The 18,157-nt window shown below is 41.3% G+C and overlaps 1 protein-coding gene and 1 long non-coding RNA gene across 4 annotated transcripts in view; one reads left to right on the top strand and one right to left on the bottom strand.

The window, feature by feature from the left end:
* Positions 1 to 18,157, top strand: part of fancg (FA complementation group G) — a 95,985-nt gene that overhangs the window by 22,722 nt on the left and 55,106 nt on the right. For all 3 annotated transcript variants that reach the window (XM_069924262.1, XM_069924263.1, XM_069924264.1), the window contains exons 5-7: positions 599 to 758; positions 16,006 to 16,136; positions 16,913 to 17,059. In XM_069924262.1, the coding sequence (XP_069780363.1) occupies positions 599 to 758; positions 16,006 to 16,136; positions 16,913 to 17,059 (438 nt within the window). The remainder of the gene's footprint in view (positions 1 to 598; positions 759 to 16,005; positions 16,137 to 16,912; positions 17,060 to 18,157) is intronic.
* Positions 1 to 18,157, bottom strand: part of LOC138757250 (uncharacterized) — a 124,787-nt gene that overhangs the window by 93,133 nt on the left and 13,497 nt on the right. The window lies entirely within an intron of this gene.

The following is an 18,157-nucleotide window of genomic DNA, read 5'->3' as shown; positions in this document are numbered from 1 at the left end:
AGATTTAAGTCTGAATTTTAAAGGATGTTGGAATAGAGTTTAGCAGTCTTGTGTCTGAGGATTTAATAAGTTATTTTAAAATTATTTTTACTGGACAATTCATGACTAAAATAAATTGGTTTTATTATTGCAAACACTCATCTCAAGCAACAGAAATAACCTAATGAAATAATAAGGATATTATGAACTGAATCATGTGGTTTTTCTGATAGTTAATATCTAAAATGTCTTTGCTCATTGGTGGGTGAGATGATTCAATCTCATTCTATCCTTCAACAAGGATAAAATGTCCTCTCCTGTGGCCCAGCTGAAAATTGATCAGCCTGACTAAAATAGGAACTTGATTCAAATATCATCCTAGTTATATATTCAAACATTTAGTTCATTTTGATCTACTCCAGTTCTATTGCTGGAATTGACTTTGCTGAGTTAAAGCACAGCATTTAACAGAACTGTTCAATAATCAGTGGATAAAACATTCACTTATCCAAACATTGTTCAAAACAAGGCTTGTTCATAAGATATAGATGTAATATTGTGTTTAACTTTTGAAATAGTTCTGTAATAATGTAAAGGTTTTTTTTTCCTTGTCTTTCAGAGCTCCTCAACCTCTGGTTTGAATATAGAGTATGATAATATGTGGCATTACATAAAAATTGGTAACCTATTAAAAGATAGAAGTGGAAGTCATCTTGTGTTGGCTCTGAGTCTTGGCAGCCTGGGACATTTGATATACACCTGTGCTACATTTTTACGAGGTACAAGAGCCTATGGATCTAGTTTGAAAATTTGGTTGATTTTTATTATGCATTTGAAAATCTCCTACTTTTTGTAATGTTTAATTATTTTATGAGTTGGACTATTTCTGGCATTGCATTATATGGATAGAACATTGCAGCTCAAAAACAGGTCTCTTCTGCTCTCCTAGTCTCTGCCAAACCATTGGTCCCTACATGGACCACAACATCTGGCTACTCACCCTCTCTTGAGAATGTCATGAACTCGATTTGAGATATTTTGGACTCTGGCACCAGGGAGACAACACACCATTCAAGATTCTCAATCTCTTCCACAGAACCTCTTATCTGTCCCCTATGGAATCCCCTATCACTACAGCTCGCTTCTTCTCCTCCCTTCCCTTCTTAGCCACAGGACCAGACACTGCCAGAGACCTGATCTTCATGGTAGCCCCTCTTCCCCACCCCCCCCGCCCCTGCCCAACAGTATCCAAAATAGTATACTTGTTATTGAGGGGGACGGCCACAGGGGTGCCCTGCACTGCCTGTCTCTTCCCTTTCCCTCTCCTGACTGTCACTCATTTATCTTCCTCCTGCCTCCTAGGTGTGACAGTGTCCCTGTACTTCATGTCTATCAACCTCTTTGCATACCAATTGATCCAGAGTTTATCCAACTCCCAATTCCTTAACTTGGCTTGTTAGGGGCTGCAGCTGGATGCACTTCGCACAGATGTTTCCCACATTTTGCAATTATATTGCCACCCAGGTGGTGATTTACTGCAAATTACAATTTAGAAACTTTAAAAAAAATATTTTATTTTTGATTTTCCGTTATTAAACCAGGAGAACACATCATTGACTGTTACAGAGCATATCAGTATCTTCCAAAAATCTTCTTGAATATGTTGTTTCTCTCTCCCTTTTGAGAGAGAAGGAAAAGTAGAGAGAGAAAGGAAAAAGGGAGAAGAAAAGATGAGGAGAAAAGAAAGAGAGGCTGGGTGTGGCGTCGGCACATCCAGTGTGTATCCATAAAAGCTGTGGAGCCACCCCCTTGTATAACTACTTTTTTTGATCCATCCGTCAGTGAATCTCTAAAGTATTTTTGTCAGGGTGTGGCTATAGTCGTAGTCCTGTGTATTTCAGATATGGCTGCCATATTTTAACAAATTTGTTGTGTCGATTTCTAAGATAATAAATAATTTTTTCCATGGGAATACAGTTATGCATCTCGGTAATCCACTTGCTGATATGAAGAGGGGAGTCAGAAATCCAGGCCATCACTGTGCATATTTTTGCTATGATCAAAAATATAAATATGAATTGAATTTAGTTAAGGTGTAGCTTATGTCCTTAAGGTTCCCTAGTAGATACAACGTTGGGTCTGGCGGTAAGGTTACCTTCATTATTCCAGTTAGTATGTCGGCCAAATCCTGCCAAAATGGGGTTACCTTTGAGCAGGACCAGGTTTCTGGCACCTCTTGTTTTGCCTTGTGGATTTTTTTGTGGTGTGAGGAAGAGCTGGTGCAGAAAGTTGTATTGGACCAGTCTGTTTCTGCTTTCATCTTCAAATACCGAGTACATTCTTGATATAGATTTGGGTGTGTTTCCCAGTCAAAGTAACCCTTCAACTTCACTAGGTGTAGGTGGGGTCATTGTAGGGCCCCACCTGTCCCTTCATAATGTTCTTAATTACAAACTTGACAATCATGGAGATTGTCACATGCAACAAAATATACAGTGCCTTCCATAATGTTGGGACAAAAAATTTTTTTCCTTTATTTGGCCCTGGGCTCCACAGTTTTAAATTCTTAATCAAACCATGCACATATAATTAAAGTGCACGTTCCAGATTTTATTAAAGGGTATTTGTGTACAATTTGGTTTGACCATATGGAAATTACAGCATTTTGTTTTACATAGTCCCCTAACTTCAGGGAATCATAATATTTGGGACATCATAGTGGTATGTATATTGAAGCAGTTGTAGCATGTGGCTGCAGTTATAGCTCTGGGTTAGCGCTCTAAAGAACTTGAGAGTACAAACAGTACAGGAACACAATCCTTTATCCGGAACCCTTGGAGGACAGTGTGTTCCGAATTTTGGATTTTTCCGGATTTCAGAACAAAAGCCAGCTGTCCCAGATTTAAGCTCACGCGAATTGTGCTGCCGTATCCACCCCCTTCCAGTCCTGCTGGCATCTCTCTTCCCCCCCCCCCCCCCCTCAGTCCACCCAAGTCGCGCTGCCGTCTCTCTCTCTCCTCCTCTGCCATCTCTCTCTTGTACTGATTTATTGGGTCATTCGCTCTCCCTTTTATAGGGTGGCTGGCTGAGCCTTGGGGCTATGTCATCAATGGGCGTGGCCTACGCTCTGCCGATTGCTGATTGGTGGCTTTATGATCTGCCGATTGCTGATTGGTCCATTTCCTCTGTTGCCATTGTGACCTATGGAAGAAGGCTGTCTAGGCCCATGCTGCCTGCTCAATTGTCATGTTCGGACTTTGCTACTTGTGTTGTGCCGCGGAATAGGCTGCAAGTCGTTACATGACCTCCCCACCCCACCCCCAGAATTGCTGTTCTGTGTGTCTGCTCTATCCTTGGGAGACCTGCTTCTGCATCGTGGGGCCATATGAGTGACCTGCTGGCTAGGGTCCAAATGTACTACAGTGAAACCTCGTTAGAACGCGATTCGTTAATCTGCAGAATCACTTATAGCGCGGGTGTCTGTGGACCCTAAACTGCTAAGGGGCAGGCTGATGACAATCAACCAGTAAACCAACTCCCCACTGCCTGACAGCCCCCCTCTCCACTGCCCCTGCTTCCCCAGCGCGGGATGCCAGGATGGGGCAGGGGCACCCGACGCGGGATGACAGAGCAGGGGTGACCCGCGCCAGCCACCCCTGCATCTGTTCCACGACTCGGCTGTAACGCGGTATGAAATCTTGGTCCCCAACTACCACGTTCTAACAAGGTTTTACTTGTAGTTTGAGATGGACAATTGTGAACATCTCTCTGCTTGAGACCAGGTAGGGTCTTCGTAAGGCCATTAAAGTGGAGCTTGGTGAGCCCCTCATCTCACAAAGATATGTATGCAGTCCTTTAAGTCTTTAGGGACAAAGGTTTTGGGCTGGCCGTGTGCTTTGGGAAGTGCCGGGGCCAGCGTACTAAGTTGTTAGGCGTGTCAGGGCTGCTGCTGGTGGTTCGTCCGTGTTTTTGTTCAGGAATTTGCCAGGAATGACCAGGGGTGCGCTGTAGACCATCTTCACTGTGAGACATCCACCGTGAGGGTGGTCTGTCCTTGGATGCACCAGGATGGTGGCAATGGCCAGGGTGTCTTTGGTTTTTTGGAAAACCTCTAATACTTCCTGAGTCCATTTAATTTCTCTCTTTTGACCTGCCATAAGGGAGAATAAAGGTCACATGATGTGAGCCGCTGCGGGTATGAAGCAGTGATAAAAGTTAACCATACCGGCGAATTCTTGAAGGCCTTTTACTGAAGTTGGCTTTGCAAAAGACACACCTTTTCAGGCAAAGGCCTGGCCCTATCTTTATTTATTCTGTGCTCCAGGAAATCTATTTTCTCTCGCCCGAATTGGCACTTGGCTAGGTTGATTGTCAAACCAAATGTGCTCAGGCAGGTGCACAATTGCCTTATGTGGGCTGCGTACTCGACACAGTTGTGGCTGGTTATCAGAATATCATCCAAGTATATGAACGTAAACTTGAAGTCCCAGCCCACTGCGTCCATCAGTCTTTTGAAGGTTTGAGCAGCATTTTTCAGTCTGAAAGGCATTCTGATAAACTCAGAGTTGAAAGGGGTGATGATTGCAGTTTTGGTAATGTCCTCTGAGTGGACTGGGATGGGATCTGGTGATATCCCTGATGTGGTCCACCTTTGAGAAGATCCATGCCCTTTGCAGGTTGGCGGTGAAGTCCTGGATGTGGGGGGGCACTGGATACCTGTCCAGCTTGGTCTTGTTGAGGCAGCAGTAATCCCCGCAAGGTCTCCAGCCCCCTGCCGCTTCGGGCGCCATGTGGAGTGTGGGCTGTCGGAGCGCTGCACGATGCGGAAAGCGTCCATTTTTCAAAACTCCTCCTTTGCGAGGTTGAGTTTTTCAGGTGGAAGGCAGCACGCCCTGGCATGAAAGGATGGGCCCTCCGTGAGGACGTAATGCTGCACCCCGTGCTTAGGTTCTGCCGAGGTAAAGTGAGGCATTGTGATGAAAGGGAATTCAATCACAATCCAAACGAACTCGTAGTTAGTGTCGATTACTGAGTGTAGGTGGAGGGCGATAAGCTTATTTCCCTCAAGGGAGAGGGTCTGAAAAGTTTTGGCATGCACCAGTCAATGCCCCTTGACATCCACCAATAGGGAGTGCACCCTGAGGAAATCTGCCCCCAGGAGTGGCTGTCGAATGGTCGCCAGTGTGAATTTCAAGTCGAACCGGTTGTTCCCGAAGCGGAGGGGTATGGTGTGGGTGCCAAAAGTCTGAATGTCCGAATTTTTGGCCACCCTCAGGCCTTGGGCCACATTTCCCTTGTGGGTATTGGACTTGGAGGTAGGAAGGACACTGACTTCGGTCCCTGTGTTAACCAGGAACCGGTGGCCCGACAAGGAGTCCCAAATGTGTGGGAGGCTGTCTTGTAGGCTTGGCGCCACAGCCATCAATGACGGTCGGTTCTGGCATTTCCCTGGAACATGCAAGGGGAGCGGCATCAACGGGCCTTGGAACCCCACCATTGATGATAGAAACAGTATTGCTCACTGGTAGGATCCACTGGCTGGTTAGTTGGTTGTCCTGTCGCTTGTTGTAGACGGGGTGTGGTCACTTACTCCAACGTTCCACGAGTTCCTTTTTGCCACCCAGATGCGTCCGCTCGGGCAGGTACCTTTCTGGGGTCGCTGAAGTCCTCTGTGATCAGCAGCTGGATGTCGCTCCAGAAAAATCTGCTCGAAGAGCAGGCAAGGAGTGTGCTCATTGGTTAAAACGAGTATGTCGCTCATGAGGATGGAAGGGGCCCTGTCCCCCAAGCAGTCCATGTGCAACAATCGGGCCGCATGCTCTCACTTTGAGAGCCCGAAAGTAGGGTTTAATAGCTCTTTAAGGGCCACGGACTTCCCTTGCTCTGGAGGGTGCTGGAGGAAATCAGTGATCTTGGCTGCTGTCACTTGCTCAAGGAAGCTCACAATGTAGTAATAACGTGTGGCGTTGGTGGTGATGTGTCAAGTGGCGAATTGTGCCTCAGCCGGTTGGAACCACACTCATGGTTGTGACATCCTGAAGGTCGAAAGCTTCAACAAAGTCGCATTGATTGCAGGTTGCTCGTCCATCTTCTGGTCCAAATTGCCGTTTGGACCTGTCAGAGTTACCAATGTGGCTGTGATTATAGCTCTGGGTTAAAGCTCAAGATAAGACGTGCACATCAAGAGTACAAACAGTACTGATTTATTGGGTCATTCACTCTACCTTTTATAGGCTGGCTGAGCCTTGCTGCTACATCATCAGCGGGCGTGGCCTAAGCTCTGCCAATTGCTGATTGGTGGCTTTATAATCTGCTGATTGGTTCGTTTCCTCGGTTGGCACTGTGGCTGTCTAGGCCCATGCTGCCTGCTTGATCATGGTGTTTGGACATCACTACTTGTTTCGGGCCACGGAATAGTCTGCGGGTCGTTACATAGTTATATTTAGTATTTTCTTGCATACAATGACTGCTTGAAGTCTGTGATCATACCATCACTAGGTGCTGAGTATCTTCGCTGGTAATGTTCTGCTAGGCCTCTATTGCAGCCATCTTCAGCTTGGGGACTTGTCCCCTTAAATTTTCTCTTCAGCATATGGAAGCATAGTTAATTGAATTTGGATCGGTGACTGACTTGGCCATTCAGGAATTTTCCAGTTTTACCTTTGCAAAACTCCTTTGTTGCTTTAGTGGTATGTTTGTAATCATTGTCTTGCTGTAGGATGAAGCACCATCCAATGAGTTTTGCTCATTGTCTTTTTTCAACATGAGGACCAGAGTTGTGCCAGTGAAAGTCAAAGAAGCCATTCTTCGAACTTGAGCAGATGAGATATTTCTGTATATCTCAGAATTCAATTTGCTGCTGCCATCTGCAGTTACATGAGATGAGTGAACTAGCACTGTGCCCAGGCCATAACATACTCACCACCATGTTTCACAGATGACAAGGTATGCCTTAGATCTTGGTCAGTTCTTTTACACTTCCACACTGCCCAAGCCATTATTTTTATGCAGGTTTATCTTGGTCTCCTCTATGCACAAGACCTTTTTCCAGAATTCTGTAGGCTCTTTAAATAATTCCTGGCAAACAGTAATCTGGTTATGCTATTTCTGTGGTTTTTCTTCTTGCAACATAGCCTCTATTTCTGTTCATTAAGTCTTCTGCAGACAGTAGTCATTGATACATCCACACCAGTACGATCTTTCTTCTTAATTATGTTACAAACAGTTGATTTTGGTAATCCTTAAGTTTGTGTAATGTCTGTTACTGTTTTTTTCTTGTTTTTCAGCCTTATAATGGCTTCTTTGTCTTTCATTGGCACAACTCTGGTCCTCGGGTTGAAAAAAGGCAACTACTGACTCCAAAGGTGATCAAAAGCTTAGAAACAAGCCAAGCTCTCTTTAACCTGCCCCAATAAAGCCATTAAACATACCTTAGTAATCACAATACCTGTGAATCTAAATGTCCAAAACATTATGGTGCCTTGAAATGAGGGGAACTATGTATAAAAAGTGCTGTAATTTCGACATGGTCAAATCAAAATGTACAAAAATAACCTTTAATAAAATCTGGAAAGCGCACATTAATCACATGTAATTTGTTTGATTATTTGCCCATGTGCTCCAGTTTTAAATATGTAAAGTATATTTAAAAAAAATGTCTTTGTCCCAAACATTATGGAGGGCACTCTATCTCCACTTTCCAAATATATTCGATTAATTGAGATGATATTTGTCTCTTTCCTTCCTTGGGAATCTTTTTAGGCTTTTGTCAGTCATTAATCCTTTGTGAACATTATGGGGTGTTTTTCACAGATGGAAAATATCAATAGCTTTTGAATGATTATTTATGTTATCTGTTTCTCTGTTGTGGATACTGTGAGAGAATATATTTTTGGGAGATAAATTGGGGCAGGGTTTGTTAGTTTAGGTCACTAAACAGATCTTATTTAAAATACTTGAGCTCTACTAATGCTAGACATGTCAGGGCCTCAGAGCCTTTGCAAAAGCTTTGGAGAGTGCCCAAGAAACTTCACAAATGGATTGTTGTTTACAAAAAGGCAACCGATGAAAGAGCTTGTCAGGGCCACATACTGTCTGGAAGGGAACTTGCTGTTCTAAGAGGGTCATGTGGTTTTGCAAGCAGAGAGACAGAGATCAGTTTTACAGTGATACAGTCAGCAACAGCAGCTGGGACTGGAAAAGGACAAGCTGGAAAGCTTGTGGAAAACCCCATTTGGAAGATGGGTTGTGAGTGCTTAGTTCAGCCTGGTCAAAGCCCTTGTTGTTCATGCAAGAGGAGAGGACTGGCTGTCTCATGTTTCACTTGGAATAAGAGAAACAAGAAGGAGCTCTGAGATGACCTGAAAGAAAGAGGTTATCATCTGGAGAACCCTGAGGGGGCAAGTTTCATCAGCAAGAAACTGAAGTGACTGGGTGTCCAGCGTACAACAAATCTTTCTCTGAAAACCAACAAGAATCTTCCTGAGCAGTAACCATTTACCTTTCAAGCACCAAAGCCTATGAATCAAAGAACTTTTCTGATCTTACACACGCATTACATACACGGGAGCATAGAATTAGAAGGGGGTTAAGTTAGGTTAGTTAAGTCAATAGTGATAAGTTAAAGTTTGATCCTGTTTTCCTGTTTAAAGATAATTAAAAGCAACTTTTGTTTAAGTAACCATTTTTCTTGGTGAATAACTATTGCTGCTGGGTTTTGGGGTCCTCTGGACTCTTAACAATACACATAGGCGCGGTGCATATGTCTATATGATGTCATAACACATATATTGTATGGCATGAGAAACCATTTTTAGAGTTATAATAATGAATGAAGCACCACGTTTCCATGATCTAGTACAGTTCTATACTTAGAATGCACAACAGATTAGCAATGAGAATCGAAATGAACTTTCTCTATGCTCCGAACATTGGGGGGATAATGTTCTCTAAACTGGATTTATCTCAGATGTATCAGCAAATTGAATTGGAAGAGGCATCAAAAAAGTATGTGGCAATTAATACTCACTTGGGATTATTCATGTGTACAAGAATGCCATATGGAATATTAGCAGTTCCTGCATTATTTCAAGCAGCTATGGACAAATTACTGCATGGTATTAATGTGAGATGCTATATGGATGATATTATTACAGGACAGGACAACACAGAGCATCTATCAAACATGGAAAAAATCCTAACCTGACTACAAGACAAATGTTTATTTATGGTAACATATTTAGGGTTCACAGTTCATTGTGAAGGACTCCAAATGGATAAGGCAGTCTGCAGAGCCCCCTGCCCTCCAAACAGAGCCAAATTAGTCAACCTTAATTGGAAGTCCATTTCAAATATGGCCATGCTGTGCAATCCACAGAACCAGTTTTTTTTTTAATCAGAAATGGTGCTGGAACACAAAAACAAATGACATGTTCCACTGTTTAAAATAGCTGTTGACCTTAAGCGATAATGTGCTCATCCACTATGACCCAGATGAAGAATTGTCTTCGCCAGCGGGTTTGGGTGTGGTATTGTCACAGGTCACGGGAAAAGGAAAACAACCAGTGGCTTGTGCATCCCACCCATTGATGGCTTGTAAACGTAATTATGCACAACTGGAGAAAGAAGGACTGGCTATAATATTTGGAATCAAAAGATTTCTCCAATACTTGTATGGTAGGAAATTCACCTTAGTATCTGACAACAAACCACTGAGTTTGATCTGCATCCTAAAAAGGGCATTCTGGTTCTAGCGGCGGCAAGAATTCAGAGATGGGCCATGATATTCCCCGCTTAAGATTATGACTTAAAACATAAACTGGCAAAACAAAACGGCCATGCCCATGCTTTCTAGTTTGCCCCAACCTGAAACTGAACAAACAGAAGAGATAATTAACTGGACAGCAGAAATGAAGGCTATTAACCAAGAACAACTTCATCACCTACAGTAAAAACCATTAGCAAAAAAGTAGGGAACAAACTGACACTGTCAAAGGTCCAAAATTTCACATTGAATGGATGGCCAGAAGGAGATACTGTTTCTCCAGAACTAAAGCCTTACTATATGTGACACAATGAAATAACTATCGAAGAAGGTTGTTTATTGAGGGGAGCCAGGACAATCATTCCAAAAAGATGGCTAACGGTTCCAAAACAGTCATCCAGGGATGGTCCGAATGAAAGCTCTGGTGCAAGTGGATGTTTGGTGGGCATCAATAAGTTCAATATCGAACAAACAGTGAGGAGATGTTGCATTTGTCAGGAAATGCAACCCAAGGCACCACAAGCTGAAGCAAATCCATGGAAATGGCCATCCCGACCATGGCGCAGGATTCATGTTGACTTTATATATATACTTTACATATTTAAAACTGGAGCACATGGGCAAATAATCAAACAAATTACATGTGATTAATGTGCGCTTTCCAGATTTTATTAAAGGTTATTTTTGTACATTTTGATTTGACCATGTCGAAATTACAGCACTTTTTATACATAGGGGGGGATGTTTTGTTATTGTCGATTCACACCCCAAATGGTCAGAAGTCTCACACATGCATACAACAACAGTCCAAACGAAAGAGTACGAAGTACGTTTGTGTCCTACGGATTACCTATAGAATTTCTCTCCAATAATGTATCTCATTTTGTATCAGATGCTTAAAAAGTGTTCCTGTGTAACAACGGTATATGACATGTGTTCTCCATACCTTACCACCCAACCACTAATGGAGATGAACATTTTATACGAACATTTTAAAAAAACCATGAAAACTAAGAAATCACTAAACATTTCTTGGAATCACAGATCTAATCATGAATACAGATGATTCCCAAAACTTTCCATTTTGAGCCAATGACAACATTCCTGAGGTAACATCAAGGGATGAGACACCATCAACGCCAGCTGCTCAGGAGAGCCGTGGAAACAGTACAGCCCGAATTCTAAATAGTGGTCACCGAAAACCCAGTCCCTACAACCTGAGGAGGAGATGCTTCCTTGATAAGGAAAAGAGTCCTGAAAAGCCAAAAGTATCCTGATGGACTCGGCGTTACCAAGAAGAATGTCTGAGGAATTATGTACCATGACTTGGCATGTTATATTTACATTATGAATTAACAGGATCCATACTCCTGAATCACTATACTTATTACTTTTCTTTGGCTTGGCTTCGCGGACGAAGATTTATGGAGGGGGTAAAAGTCCACGTCAGCTGCAGGCTCGTTTGTGGCTGACAAGTCCGATGCGGGACAGGCAGACACGGTTGCAGCGGCTGCAGGGGAAAATTGGTTGGTTGGGGTTGGGTGTTGGGTTTTTCCTCCTTTGCCTTTTGTCAGTTGTGGATACACGCAGGCGCGGTAAACAAGCCTGCCTATGACATCATAACATACATATTGTGTGGCGCGAAAAACCATTTTTAGATTAGTAATAAAGAATGAATTAAGCACCATGTTTCCGTGTGCCAGTGTATTTTCTATATCTAGAATACACAACAGTCTCCACAGTGTGGTGCTGCGTCACTAACTTTCCACATTTATTTCAATCTTAATGTGTCCAAGCATTTCACTTTTCAGTTTAGTTGAAGTGCATTATGAATCTGCTTCAAATCTATTGATTCAATTAAGAGAAAATATGGTACAGCAAAAATATGTATTCTGCAATATGTGCACAAGATGGCAATGGTTTAGAAAAATGTGACCAGATAAGGGAAAGTAGAAAAAAAATTCAATCTACTTCTGAAATACTACTTAATTGAGGAAAAATTGACTTTTTATCTATCTATTTATTGGATGTGGGAATTAACTAACAAGGCCAACATTTATTAGTCGTGCGTAGTTAATTCTGAGAGCTGATGGTAAATATCCTTCAAGGATCACTGGAATGCATGATGTGAAAGTACAATGTTACAAACCCAAAGGATCCCAAAACCCAGCAGCAATAGATATTCACCACGACAAATGGTTACTTAAACAAAAGTTGTTTTTAATTATATTTAAACATGAAAACAGATTCAAACTTTAACTTATCTCTATTAACTTAACTAACCCAAATTTACCCCCTTCTAATTCGAAGCGCACGTGTATGATGTGTGTGTAAATTTAAAAGTTCTTTGGTTCACAGTTCAATCTCACTTCTCATTCTTCCAAGTTCACTGGTTGCAGGCAATTCTTATACTGTGCATAGAATTTAACATATATAAAGTTCACCAGGCTTTGGTGCTTGAAAGGTAAATGTTTACCACTCTGGAAGATTCTCATAGGGTTTGCAGAGAGAGCTTTGTTATTCCAGGATTTCCACAAAACTGAGGTACCACCATTAGTCACCTCAATGTCTTGCTGATGAAACTTGCCCCATCAGGGTTCTCCAGATGATAACCTCTTCCTTTCAGGCTATCACAGAATTCCTTTCTGTTCCACTTAACCATAACCATATAACCATTTACGGAGCGGAAACAGGCCATGTTGGCCTTTCGAGTCTGCACCGGTTCACTGATTTTGTGCGCCCTCTTCAGGCATAGGTCCTAGTAGATCTTCATTCAATAACGATGGGCGAATTCAATGCAGGTGGAATCTTATTGAAATTGAAAGCAAGATATTTCTGTTTCAATTCCAACAAGCTTCCTTCTTGCTTCAGCTGTGACTGTTCAGTCTCTCTCTCTCTTCATCTTCCAACTGCTAGAAAGCCCATGTGAACCCCCCCCCCCCCACCCCCACGCCCCACCTTCTACAGCAAACAATAGGAGTTAGTCTTTTGCTCCCATCTGTTGGTTTAGGTAAACAAACTTCTCAGGAATGACCTTTCTGTGCACTTTGCAAAAATGATCAGCACAGATGACCTGTCTCCAGTCAATTCATTTGATGACATCATTTCAATTAGCAGCTACTTGTGAAATGTGCCTAGCATTCTCCATAGTTTCTGTAAAGTTTACTGAATATGAATTCTTCAGTATTTCAAATAAGATCTGTTTTAAAATGTGTGTATGTATGTAACCTATTCTAATTTTACCAATTATCTCCCAAATATATATTCCATTACAACAGCCAGAGTGCTTTTAGGCAACAAGACCCAGTACCAGTAATATCAAAGTAATATGTTTCAAAGTTAATATAGTGTATGTTTTGGAGAAAAGTTGCATGTGCTAGTTTTAAAAAGAAAAGAGAATATTCAAAAAAACATTAGCATGCCAAGCAACATCACTGAAGAGAGAATTTGGCCAACAACCCAACCACCTTGAAGTCTTTCATAGGAACCAGTATTTTCCCCCCATCGGGTGGAAAGGGAGTGGCATTCACATCCTCAAGGGTGGTTGAGATGCAAATGCTTATGAATTTTTAAAAAAATTCTGCCTGTGTTGTTGAAGAGCAATAAACTGTTGGGCTTTGAGGTAAGATTTGGCTGGGTAATTCCATTGAACAAAGAACACTGCAACATAGAAACAGGCCCTTTGGCTCTTCTAGTTCATGCTGAACAATTATTCTGCCTAATCCTACTGACCTGCATCTGAATCATATCCCACCATACCCCACCCATCCATGCACCTGTCCAAATTTATATTAAATGTCAAATTAACTCTGCATTCACCAATTCAGCTGGCAGCTCATTCCACACTCCCACCACTACCACTCTCTGTGTGAAGAAGTTCCCCTTAATGCAATTTTGTGTTCAAACTTTTGTGTTTTATCCCCTTAATGTTCCATTTGAACTTTTCCCCTTTCACTTTTAACCCATGTCCTCTGGTTTGTATCTCACCTAACCTGAGTGGAAAAAGCCTACTGCATTTACTTGATACCCATCATATTTTTAAATTCCTTTAAAAGGCAAAGGCAGTGATGGGTTAAATGTTACTTGTGTCATAAGGATTCCATCATGAGTTTCTATCAAAGACTCCAAAGATTGAGAGGGAGACGATAGGCTTTAGATTATAGCTGGCCCGACTCCATGTGCTCGAATGAATGGATGGGGGGAGGGAAGTCAACCTTTATGGCCAGGTTACAAGGGGAGGAGTTACTGGGGAGCGAGTCATCAATGGGCGGGCCAGCCACTCATGCACAGCAGTATATACATATCACCACAATAAGTTTATTAGATTTAGCCACAATTTAGCCATTTTGTAGACCACGATGAGGTTTGTGGATGATAAGCCAGTCCTTTACAACTGACTGAATGTTCAGGGCCTTAATGCTGTGGACATTGGCTTGGAAGCAGATGTTGATACCAGGTTTGAGAACTAATTTTTGAGAGTTTGGAAAGTGGTCCATGTTTTCCAGCATCCCATTGTGTACTTTTATCCTTCAGAAGTGGAGGGGTGCAGGATTGTGTACAAGGAGTTGATTGGTTACTTGGTTTGATCTGTGCGCATTTAGGACAATGGTTATTGTCTCAACTGCTATAGTAAATGAATTTCATATACTGAGTGATGTTGAAGAGGACTATTCGTCCCCTCAAGTCAATGCCTGCTGTCAAAGGTGATTTATGTCAATCCCACTCTTCCTTCTCACCCCATCTTTTTCTCATGCTTAAAAATTCTCCGCTGACTATTGGCCCAGATATTGTGTGGCAGGGTAACGCACCAGGTAGTGCTCCTGCCTCTGCTCCAGTGATCCAGGTTCCCAAAATGTAATAGGGAGAATCCTGGGAATTATAGGCCAGTGAGTCTCATATCAGTGGTGGGCAGACTATTGGCAAGAATTCTTAAGAACAAGATTTATAAGTATAAGTACAGTCTTCTCGGTGTTAGCCCCCCACCCCACCGTTGAGAAGGAGAAACGGAGATGACATAACAGGAGAAGGTTACCACGACAGTGATCATTGAGGGGTTTAGCTGCTGAAGAACCCGCACAGGCTGCAGGCTGCTGGTGACTTGCAGTTGGGGAACCCGCACAGGCTGTTGGAGACTGGCTTATGGGAACCAGGTATTGGAACCAAGATTTGAGACGGTGCTGAGGGGAAAAAGGGCTCTTGAAGGATCTCTGGCATTGAAAGTTTCCTAATCACGTTGGAGGTTTGGAACTGTAGCTTGGGTTGCCAATTAATCAAACCGGTGTCTGTGTGGTGACAGCGGGTACAGGAGTGCGGAGGTGAATCCAAGGTCACTCTGTCTTTGAAAGATCTCTCTCTTGCTTTTCTTTATCTCTTACTGGAATGGGTGCCAGAAACACTAATGGCGACTTGGTCTGCCTTGCAGCAGGCAGAAAACAATTTTGTGTCTTTTTACATGTTCTGTATTATTACATGAAAGTTAAGGAATCTTGAAGGGTTTGAATCTGGTGCCGTCTCTAAGGAATTTGTATGTTCTCCCTGTCTCTGTGTGAATTTCCTCTAGGTGTTCTGGTTTCCTCCCACCCTTCAAAACATACTGAGGTTGTAGGTTAATTGGATGTAATTGGGCGGCATGGGCTCATGAGCCAAAAGAGCCTGTTACTTTGCTTAATGTTTAAATTTAAAACACAGAGAGCTAGTACATGTTCAGCATCTGTTAGGAAGAATTAATTAAATGTTGGGCCTTGTTTCAAGGAGATTTGGAATATAGAAACCAGGAAGTCTACTGCAGCTATACGAGGCTTAAGGTTGATTGTACGTATATACCTCTTCAAGGAAGTATTATTTGAGGCAATTCAGCAAAGATGCACCAGGATGATTTTAACTATTGAGGGTTTGTCCTATGAGGAAAGAATAAACAGGTTGGGACACTACTCATTGCAATTTAGAAGAATGAGAAGAAATTGATGAAAACGTAAAATTCTTGGGAAGAATTCAGGGTAAATGCTGAGAAGATGTTTCCTCTCATGAGGGTCCTGAATTGAATGGTTTTGGAAGGAATTATAACTCACTTACGAAGCAGCAGGGTCCTTGACTATATTTGAGGCTGAAATTAAATAGATAATAAGTCAATAAAAGAATTGAATGTTATGGGGAAAGGACATGCAATTGGACATGAAAATGTGAATTTTGAGTGAACTCGTTTGATGGACTGTTTGCCATTTATCAGATAAATAAATGAAAATTGATTTTCATGTCCTTGACAGGATTTCGTAAAGTCGAAGAAGGTAATTACCTGGAAGCCATTGATGTCTTGCAGCAAGCAGCTAGGGGACTTTGCTCCAAGAGAATTCTGGCAGAGATCTATACTCTGATCGGCTATAGTTCAGTTCAAATGGTACACTAAATCAAAATTAAGTTGCATTATATTTAGCCAGATTTGTATTTCAGTGGTAAGGGAAGGAAATTATTTGATACTATAAATGGAAGTTGCAAATGATCATTGATTTCTTGTTTATATGTGGAACCATAATTGAACAGTAATTCCTGTAAATCAAAATATAAAATATATACCCAGTTAATTTATTTGTATGTAAGGGTATTCGCAATATAAAACAAAATCATTCAAATCTTGGATCAGAGGAGACATTAGTTTATGTAATAAAAGGATGCATGGAAACAGAGATTACTATGGGTTCAAAAACATTTTTTTAATGAATATAGGTTTCAGTCAGAAGAATAACCTGAAGTAAATTTTGATTTATAAATGTTGGTGTATTCTTGGTCATGATATACTTGGTCATGAAAAGATATTTAAATTTTAATTATGGGTATATAGGATGTAAAAATAGAGTTGTAAACCACATAATTTACATAATGCACATTTTGATTCAACTTTGAGCGAGAGCTGCACTCGTGGCATAGCTGAATTGAAACTATCCTCTTTGAATGGTTAAATTGGATTCAAGCTGTCTTTTTCAAAGGTTACACTAGCATTTAGTCCTGTTGTAATTTACTTGAAAATATAGTATGAATTTAGCAACAAACGAAGTATTTATGCAGCTATATTTCAATAAACTTGATTAAGATATTGAGCAATAGTTTTTAAATATTTAATAAGAATATTGCATATATGCAAAAATTGTGCATTTAAATTTTTTTTATCTGTTTTAGGGCAAACCACAAACTGGCTTGCTATATTTCAGATGGGCACTTCAATTGGACATCCGCTGCCTTCCTGCATTGTACCATGCTGCTATGATCTATCGACAGCTGGAGATGGTGGAAGCTGAACTTGAGGCCCTTAATCATCTCACTGTAGTGAGTTCTAATTTTGTTACTTACATTTCTAAGGGGCTGAAACCAATGAAATGTGTGCATTCTGATGGACAGAATTTGTTTCAGGTGTTGATGTCTTTTGGATGACTCTTCCAAAATCATGGGCTAAATTGATTTGTCGGTGAAGATTCAGTAATGCTGATGGCAACCATTTGCATATTTCCATTAAGTGATGAAGCATATCACTGAAATGATTCAAATCCTTTTGGTGCATTAAAAAAGAGATATGGTTAGATTTTGCATTGCACTTAATCATGTGATTATTATTTATTTTTAAATATTTAATTAAATGTATGGAATCTACAGCCAATTTCTCAGTGGGGTACACAGTGTGTTATCAAACAAAATTTGATGCAACACACAATACAGTATACCACTCTGGAAAAGATCCTTGCACACTAAATTATTGCCATTAAAATTTGTAGGAAGCAGCAATTGAGATGGACAGTGAGAAAAATTTCTTTATTACAGATCTCGAAGTTAGCATATGAGCAGGACCACCAATTTACAGGTTAAAAATCAATTCCATTTAAAAGAAATAGGAAAGGGCTGTGACAGAATATAGATATGTTTTTGGGAGATACATTGGGAAAGGTTTTTTTTTAGTGTAGGTCACATACAAACACTTTGAAACAGATCTTATTTAAAATTCTGGAGCTCTGCTCAATCTTGACATGTTGGGGCCAACAGTCTTTGCAAAAGCTTTGTAGAGTGCCCAAGAGACTTCACTAATGGATTGTTGTTTACAAAAAGGCAACAGGTGAAAGAACTTGTTGGATCTGCATTCTGTCTGGAGTATAACTTGCTGTTCTAGGAGGGTCATATGGTTTTTGCAAGCAGAAAGAGTTAAACAGGCTTTTCTCTCAGAGAGAGACAGAGATCAGTTCTACAGTTTTACAGTCAGCAGCAGCAACTGGGACTGGAACAGGATAAACTTGTGGGAAAACCCTATTTAGAAGACGGGTTGTGAGTGCTTAGTTCAGCCTGATCAAAGCCCTTGTAGTTCATGCAAGAGGAGAGGGCAGGCTGTCTAATGTTTCACTTGAAATAAAAGAAACAGAAAAGGCACTCTGTGGTTAA

The sequence above is a fragment of the Narcine bancroftii genome, chromosome 3, assembly GCF_036971445.1.
Source record: "Narcine bancroftii isolate sNarBan1 chromosome 3, sNarBan1.hap1, whole genome shotgun sequence".
In the NCBI taxonomy this organism is placed as follows: domain Eukaryota; kingdom Metazoa; phylum Chordata; class Chondrichthyes; order Torpediniformes; family Narcinidae; genus Narcine; species Narcine bancroftii.
The sequence above is the reverse complement of the archived record's forward strand: the minus strand, read 5'-3'. Positions and strand labels throughout refer to the sequence as shown.